The sequence below is a fragment of the Trichosurus vulpecula genome, chromosome 7 (genome assembly GCF_011100635.1).
Source record: "Trichosurus vulpecula isolate mTriVul1 chromosome 7, mTriVul1.pri, whole genome shotgun sequence".
Taxonomy (NCBI): domain Eukaryota; kingdom Metazoa; phylum Chordata; class Mammalia; order Diprotodontia; family Phalangeridae; genus Trichosurus; species Trichosurus vulpecula.
In genome coordinates, this window is record NC_050579.1 from 53448738 (window position 1) to 53457924 (window position 9187).

A 9187-nucleotide genomic window follows, 5' to 3' on the forward strand; every position below is an offset into this window, starting at 1 on the left:
CCATAATGGTTCTATTTATAGAGAACCTTCTCCACCATCTTACAACTAATGGTCACTCTTAGCAGTTAAGTGAATATTTTCCCAAATGAGTCTTTAACATTGTATGAGCACTTATTTCTAGTGGAGATTTGTGCATCATGGTTCAGTGCTTTGCTCCCACTTGCTTTTCTAAAGACTATGGAAGTAAAATCTACTTGAAAATTCTTGGTCATTAACATCTGAGTCTGAGTCTGAGACCATTTTTGCTGCCTGTTCATGTTCCCAGCCAACTACTTGACACTTGAGCTTTTTGTCAGGATATGACTGCTCGTAGAGTAGAGAGTATTTTGTCTCAAGCTTTAGGGTCCAAGCGCTGTTGTTTTCAGATCTACTTCTACTCCACTGTCACCCCAGGCTCTGTCACAGCAGTGCTCCTCCTCCCCCAAGAACTGCCAACCAGGACTGCAATCCAGATCCAAGCAGGGCACAGCAAGAGAAACTGCTTCTGTGCCCACAAAGTACTCCTTGCACTCTTGCTCTGATCTGCTGCTAGATTCCTCCCACTGTGTGAGCCAGGGACTTGGGAAGCAGCTGACACCGGACCTCAGGAGCTTCCTGCTGCTACCACTGCCAGCCACCACCTCTGCCACCTCCAGGGATGGAGCCAGACCCCTCTCACCTTGATCCCACAGTTTCCCATTAACCTGCTCTTTGATGTTTGTGGGTTGAGAAGTCTGGTAACTGCCACAACTCAATGATTCATGGCCCTAAGGCCTGTTCTGGCCAGCTGACTCCTGGTCTGGTCTATCCTGGCATGGCCCATGCTGGGCTGCGCTCCGCTCTCAGCACTGTGTGATAGACCCTTCCCAGCTACCATCCAGGCTCTCCTGGGCTGGAGACCTGTTTCCCTCTGCTATTTTGTGGGTTCCACAGCTCTAGAATTTGTTCAGAGCCATTTTTTTTTTGGTGTTTGGAGGGATTTGGGGAGAGCTTAAGCAAGTCCCTGCTTTCCAGCTGCCATCTAATGTAAAATTTTTGAAGTAATTAGATCAAATTTGCCTCCTTGCTTAGGATTCCTAGTTCACCTTTTTTATTACCCATATTTTGCCTATTTGTATGCACACAGGACTAGGAAAGGATAAATATTCTTTTGATTTCTTTTTTTAAAGGAAGAAAACAAAGTCTCAAAATTGTAGACTAGTGAGGTTGGATTTTATTTCTGGCTAAATGTTAGAATGTCTGATAAGACAATGGTCAGTAAAAGGAAAGGGTAAAAAAACCAGGTCACAATGGACAAAACTTATTTCCTTTTTTTTTACAGCCTTATAAGGCATGTAGGACAGGGGAATGCTAATGATGCTGTTACCTAGATTCTACTGAAGTATTTGAGAAAGTCTCTTGTGCTATTCTTGTGAAATAGATGGAAGGATATGAGCTAACCAATAGTGCGGTCAACTGCTTGAATGCCTGGACTCAGAGTTATCAGTGATGGTTTGAGGTCAGCTGAACAGGAAGTCTCTAATTGAATGCCTCAGGGATCTGTACAGTCTCTGCACAATCCTACATTTTTATCGATGAGCCCCACAAAGGCACAGGTATAGTATTTATCAAACAGGCAGGTAACAAAACTAAGATATTTGTTGTATGTCAGGCAACAGAATTAAGATCTCCAAAGATCTTGGTAGAATAGAATGCTGGGCTGAAGCTAAGAAAATTAAATTTAACAATGAAAAATGTAAAGCTTTAAATTTTGATTTTTAATAAAAATAAATCCGCTCCATGAGGATGGGAGAAGCTTGGCTAGATAATAGTTCCTACAAAAAAAGTATGTTTTTGATTGTACATATATAACCTACACAAAATTGCTTACCATTTTAAGAAGAGAGGAGGGGAAGGAGGAAGGGAAAAATGTGGAACTCAAAATTTTGTTAAAAGGAATGTATAAAATTTTCTTTACATATAATTGGAAATACAAAATGCCATTAAAAAATTAAAAATTAGGTATGGCCACGAAAAAAAGAAAAATAAAAAAGTATTTTTTGGGGGAAGGAATGACCTGAAAGTTAATATGTATTAATGATGTAATATGGAATAAGGAAGATTAATGTCAGTCAGTCAATAAACATTTATTAAGTGCTTGCTGTATACCATGCACTGTGCTAAGCCATGAAGATACAAAGAAAGGCAAAAACAAATGCCTGCCCTCTAGGAGCTCACTATCTAATGTGAGACATGACATGCAACAAATTATGCACAATCTGTACAAAGGATGAAGTGGAAGTAATAAACAGAGGGGGGCACTAGAAATAAGGGAGATTGGGAAGAACTTCCTATAGAAGGTGAGGTTTGAGCTGAGTCTTAGAGAAAGCCCAGGAAATCAAGGAGAGATGAGGAGAGAGAGCACTCCAAGTATGGGGGAAGGGGAAGGATAGCCAGTGAAAATGGGCTGAGTTGGGAAATGGAATGTCTTACACATACCATAGCAAAGCAGCCAGTGTCAGTGGCTTGCAGAATACTTAGGGGAAGGTGTGAAATATAAGATGTACAAAGACTAAAAAGGTAGAGGGAGGAGGGAGACTGGGTCATGAAAGGCTTTGAATGCCAAGCCGCATTGTTAGGCTTTATTAAGAGAGATGGTCAGGACTTGAGAAATGATAGTACTGCTATGCTTTGCCCTTGTCAGACCATATTTGGAAAATTGCATTGGAAAGCCAAGTGGCTCAATCGATAGAGCCCAGGGCTTGGAGTCAGGAAGACCTGAATTCAAATTCTGCCTCAGAGACTTCTTAGCTGTGTGACCCTGCACAAGTCACTTAACCTTTTCATGCTTCAATTTCCTCATTTGTAAAAAAAAAATGGGGAAAATAGGAACACCTGTTTCCCAGAGTTTTGTGAGAATCAAAAGAATTGTTATATGTAAAGTACCTTGCAAACCTCAAAGGGCTACCTAAATACTTGCTATCATCATCATCAACCATCATTATTGTCATTATAGATATCATATTTTATAAAGGACACTGAAAAGCTGGAAGAAGGCAACCAGTGTAGTGAATAGCCTCGAATTAATGATATATGAGAATTAATTGAAGGAACTGGAGATGTTAGCCTGGAGGACATGATAGCTGTATTTAAGAATCTGGAGGCATTTCTTATGGGTGAATGATGAGAACTGTTCTGCTTGGTCCCAAAGGACAGAACCAGAAGCAATGGGTAAATGTTGCAAAGAGGAAAATTTAGATTTAATTTAAGGAAAAATTCCTGAGAAGCTGAGCTACCCCAAACTGACCTGAACTGCCTTGAGAGATAGGAGGTCCTCTCTCCGGGCAGGTGTAGAGGGAATTCTTATTCAGGTTAGACTAGATGGCTTCAAGGTTCTGTGATTCTTTACCTCTAATGGCCACAGAGACCAGAATACAACTCCTTAGATCATTTGGCCATCCTGATTGTAGAAGTATGTGTTTTGGTATGAATACTTATTTCCTTATAACAATAATAACCAGAGGAGCTAGCATTTACATAGCATTTTAAGGTTTGAAAAATGCTTTATAAATATCACATTTTGTCCTGACAACACCCTTGGAAAACAGGTGCTATTATTATCACCACTTTATATGTAAGGAAACTGAGGCAGATAGAGGTCAATCATGGGCCACATCTAGTCAGTGTCCATGGTAGTATTTGAACTCAGGTTTTCCTGACTAGTTCCAGAGCTTTATTTATCATTCCATGTAGCTTTCAAAGCAGATATCGTTTGTTTCTATGGATGTGCTATATATCTGTGGTGATCGTGTATTTATTGATACCTATATCTATATGTAATTTCTTTCTATGTACATGTTGTTCATTCATTTTTCAGTTGTGTGCAACTCTTTATGACTCATTTGGGGTTGTCTTGGCAAAGATACTGGAGTGGTTTGTTATTCTTTCTCCAGCTCATTTTACAGATGAGGAAATGAAGGCAAACAGAATTAAGTGATTTGCTCAGGTCACATAGCTAGTAAAGCGTCTGAAGCCAAATTTGAACTCAGAAAGATAAATATTCCTGACTTTGGGTTTGGTACCACCCAGCTGCCCCCTCTATGTATATGTGTATATATGTACACACACATCCACAATAATAATAATTCAAATTAATATAACATTTTACATTTTAATGGAATCACAGAATTTTAAAGCTGAACATGACATTAGTGACTATCTAATCTAAGCCATATATGAAAGGAATACCTGCTCTGACAAACATTCTTACAAATGGTTTCCTAAAGTCTGCTCAGAGTGGGAATCCAACAAACTCTTGTGGAAATCCATTCCACTTTGGTAACAACCCTAATTGTTAGGACATATTTCCTAACATCAAGCCTAAAGTGGTTTCTTTGAAACTTTGATCCATTGCTCCAGATTCTTCCAACTGGGGCCAAACAAAGCAAGTCTTATCTTTCTTCCGTGAAAGCCCTTCAAATGGTCTTTCTTAACCCTCCTTTTCTCCAGGATAAAAATGTGCCCAATTTCTCCAAATGATCTTCATATGACATGAACTCATGACTTTCACCGTCTTGATGGATAAAATGGAGAGGGTGCAGAGGAAGGCAAAATCTTTCTTCACCTTGTGTGCAAAGATTTAAATATGATCTTCCAGATGATAAGGTCAGAAAAGAAGGGAATTATCACCTCCATTCTCCTGGAAGTTATTCCCCTCCTTAAAAAGTCAAAGATTGCATTGGTTTTCTTGCCTGCTACATTGCACTGCTAACTCACATTAAACTCACAGTCCATTAAAACTACTGGTTTTTTTTCAGAATTGCTGGCTAACTGTCTTCCATCTCGTATTTATGAAGATGAACCATACAATAATCCTGTAAGGAGGGCAAGGCAAGAATTATTTCTGGTTTACAGATGAGGAAATTCAGACTGAGAGAGCCTAAAATCACACAGCTAGAAAGTATCTGAGCCAGACTCTTGTCCTCTGATTTCAAATCCAAGTTTCCTTCCATTGGACCACATTTTGTGTTTAGATTTACTTCTGAGTTTATGTCAGCATTCATGACCCTATAGCTACTTGATGCCAAGACGTGAAGGCGATTGAGATAAATGTAGTGCTGTCTTAGCTACACCTTCTCCAGGCATTGCCAAACAGAGCCAGGTACTAGAGATGGATGCTTGGTGATTTCAGGCAGTAATCTCCTAGTATACACTTCCTCAATTCCCCTAGGGAGTTTTGCTCTGACCTTGGTACTAGCAGAGCAACTGACACAGACTCAAAAGCTAGCCTCAAAAAAAAATTAAAAAAAAAAGCTAGCCTCTCCAATTCTTTAGATTTGCTGGAGGAGGAAGCAAGAGCACTGCAAGAAGTGGGAGCCACAGGGATACAGTCACCATGGAAATAGTAAAAGAACCTTCAGCCTTGAGGTTCATCAAACTTTAGATTAAAGGGGGTGTGAGTGAACCAGGCATGGGGTATGTTAATGATGTTGTGCTGCTGAAACCCATCCAGGCTAGAGATTCAAGATGGCGATCCTTCATTTCCTTTCTTCTCTTTCCTTACTTCTCTTATGAGAAAAAATATGATCCTGATGTCTTCCCCCTGACTCTGGAGACTACCCTGTATCTTAAAAGTCTTTTTGTCCCTTATGACTTTATTTTTTCTCTTAAGTTGGGAAAGTATGACAAAAAACCATTAACCTCTTGAACTACTTAACTGTATAAATTATGTTTTACTTGCAGCATGAAGAGGGTGATTGGGCATTACCTGGGAGGAGAGAAAGACAGATTTTAAATTGTAATATTTTGTCCGAGTGACTTCTGTCTAGGGTTCAGAATCAAAGAAAGAATTATTGATTCCTTTTTGTAACTTCCCAGGGCAGGGAGAAGATTTTTAATGGGTCTCAGCAATGCCCAGCTGGGCTGGCACTGAGGCATAGATCTGCTATTTTCCCAGGCCTGGTTTGAAAGGAATGGCACTTGTCAGAGGGGAATAGCAATGGGAGTGTCTACAGAAAAATTGACATCGAAGGGGAAGAGCTTCTTGGACCAAAAAAAGTTAAGGGTGAGTAGGAAAGAAGTAAGAAAGTATTAAGGACTTGTTCAGTGCCAGGAACTTTACAAACATTATCTCATTTGATCCTCACACCAACCCTGAGAGTCAGTGCTATTATTATACCTATTTTACATTTGAAGAAACTGAGGCAGAGTGACTTGTCCAGGGTAACACATCTTTTTTTATTTGTTTTTTATTTTTAAAAATTAATTTATTTATTTTTAGTTTTCACCATTCACTTCCATAAGATTTTGAGTTCCAAATTTTCTCCCCATTCCTCCCCTCCACCCACCCCAAGACAGTGTGCAACCTGATACAGGCTCTACATATACATTCATATCTAACATATTTTCACATGTCATGTTGTTCTAGAACTAGAACCAATGGGAGAAACCACAAGAAAGAAGCCATGGTCACACATTGTGCAAGTATCTAGAGCCAAATTTGAACTCAAGTCTTTCTGACTCAAGGCTCTATCCACTCTACCACTCAGCTGCACATAATAGTGATTGACACCTGCCTGCCTGCTCATTGTCTCAGCATAGCAGTCATTACTGCTGCACAGGTAAACCAAAGCACTTAGTCATTCAGATTTCTTCCCTATATAATTTCAACAATTGATTTGATTGTGGGCAGAATCAGCTGAGTAGGCTCCTCCATCTGCAACAGTCCTCCTCCATATCCTACCAATTCTAATTTCACCTCGGCTAGGAAACCTCCCTGCTGACGGATGTCACCTGACTGAACCCTCTTGCAGCCTACATATCTGAGCGTTCACATACTCCCTTGACATAGAAATATCTTTGCATGGCATCGTAGAAAGGAGGCTGCAGACCTCGATTGCGGTCCCAGCTATGTGACAAAGAGAAAGTCATACCTCTGTTTCATTTTCCTCATAAATAAAATGGAAATATTAATAACCAAATGAATGAACTCACAGGCTTATTTTTACCATGGATTTAGAGATCTCTTTGAGGCAATCTGGTCCATCCCCCTTTACAGCTGAGGAAATTTAAGTTCCAAGAAAAAGTGAATGGTCTAAAGTCACACAGGTATATAGGCAGTAGCAGAGCAGGAATTCAAACCTGAGTTCTCTGACTCTAAAGCAATCTTGCCCCCATGCACCATGCTGCTTCTCAATCAAATGTGAGAAGGCATGGAAAGGGCCTTTTGAAGACAGAGATATTATGTATAAACATGGGCTACTATAAATATTTCATTTATTCAGTCAGCAAACATTACTTCTTTATCATGCAGTGTGCTAGGCAGTAATAAAAGTAAAGACTATCTCAGCTTTTTTTAGGAGTGCTTCTATTTGCCTTTATTGGTTTTTGGTTGATTTTATTCGTTTTAAAAAGCTCTTTACAATGGCAGTGAATGTCCTTCTGCCAAAGTTATCCAAATGACATAAAAGAGATCAAAAGTGGGGGCTTACAGGGTGCGGAAGCCACTCCAAGACCCACCCAGGAAAGCTAGTAACTATCGCCACTGAAATTTACGGAGGGGAGGCATGGTGAGGTGTGGAAAGGAGGCTCGAGTCGAAATGATGGTGGAGAAGGGAAGGGGTCTGGGGTGGGGTCGGCAGCAAAAATCTTTCCTTTTGTGGGAGGTGGGAGGGGAGGGAGGGGCAGGATTCCCACTGGGGGTGCTGGGTGTGAAGGCCCACGGCAGGGCGACTGGCTCACAAGAAGGCATTGCACCACTCCTGCAGGCAGCCGAAGCAATCCCAGGACTGCTTGGCGTTGGCCCCGCACGTGTCTTTGAGCCACTCTCGGAACAGGTCTTTGTCTTTTTTCAGCACCAGGAACTGGCCCAGAACCACATAGGCCTTGTCGAAGCCCTTGTCCTCGAGCTTCTTGCCCAGCACTTCCCCAGTGCCAGCCAGGCTCCCCACGGGCTTCTCCCCCATGGACTCGGCCACAAAGTCCCGGTGTTTCTGGGAGGTCGTCATGGCTCCTTACCGCAGACCGGCTCAGAATATAAACTTCTTCATGTCGAGGAATATTCTACTTTTGTCTTTGTGCTTGGTACGTAGTGAGCATTTAATAAATGCTTGTTAATTGATTGTTTAAACTTTGGGATGATGATAATTTCATGCTTCACAACAGTGTCTTGTGATTTGGAAACATAACATCAGCAGAAAGTTGGTATGAAAAAAATAACCACTGAGATGACTGTAGCTCCAGAAATACTGTCTAGCTTGGTCACTTCCAGCTATGGTGTAATGAAAAGATCACTGGTCTCATAATCAGACAGACCTAGCTGTGTGACTCAGGGCAAGTAAGTCACTCAGTCTCTGGAGCTACAGTTTTCTCATGTGTAAAGTAGACACAATTACATTTACACTATTAAATCATGTAATTATTATAAGGAAGTTGTTTTGTTGTTCAGTTGATTTTCAGTTGTCCTCAACTCTTTGTGACCCCATTCGGGGTTTTCTTGACAAAGATACTAAAGTGGTTTGCCATTTCCTTCTCCAACTCATTTTACAGATCAGGAAACTGAGGCAAACAGGGTTAAGTAACTTGCCCAGAGTCACACAGCTAGTAAGTATCTGAGGCCAGATTTGAACTCAGGAAGATGAGTCTTCCGGATTCCAGGCCCAGCATTCTATCCACTGCACCACTTTGTTATAAGGAAAGAATTTTTTTAGTCTTAAAGCACCATAGAAATGTGTACTAGTCACTTCCGGGCTCACCTTAGTATCCATCCGTCGATGCCCATATTGATGGGAGCTAGGTAGTACAGTGGATAGAGCACCGAGCCTGGAGTCAGGGAGGCCTGAATTAAAATCTAAGCACAGAAACTTACTAGTGTGTGATCCTGGGAAAGTCATTTATTCTCTTTTTTGCCTCAGTTTCTTCAACTGTAAAGTGGGGGTCATAATAGCACTTTCCTTCTAGGATTGTTGTAAGGATCAAATGAGCATGTAAAATGCTGAATATGAAGGAGGCACTTGATTAAAACTTGTTTCCTTCCTATTAAGGGGTTTCTTGACCAGCTACATTTCATAATCTGGTCCATATAAAGGCTGAACTCTGGTCTTACTCTAGGTTTTGTTGATAAGAAGAATTTGATGTACTCAGTATGATGTAATCCACTGAAGTCTTATTCCAATGCTTCATCAGACATAGAGGTGATTCATGGTTCTCATAGGTTTACCAAATGGAGAAT

At 40.8% G+C, this 9187-nt stretch overlaps 1 protein-coding gene across 1 annotated transcript; it reads right to left on the minus strand.

The window, feature by feature from the left end:
- Window positions 1–7694: 7694 nt before the first annotated feature.
- Window positions 7695–7964, minus strand: LOC118858784 (barrier-to-autointegration factor-like). Its single transcript, XM_036769410.1, has one exon. It carries the CDS (start codon window positions 7962–7964, stop codon window positions 7695–7697), a length of 270 nt encoding a protein of 89 aa, XP_036625305.1.
- Window positions 7965–9187: the final 1223 nt, after the last annotated feature.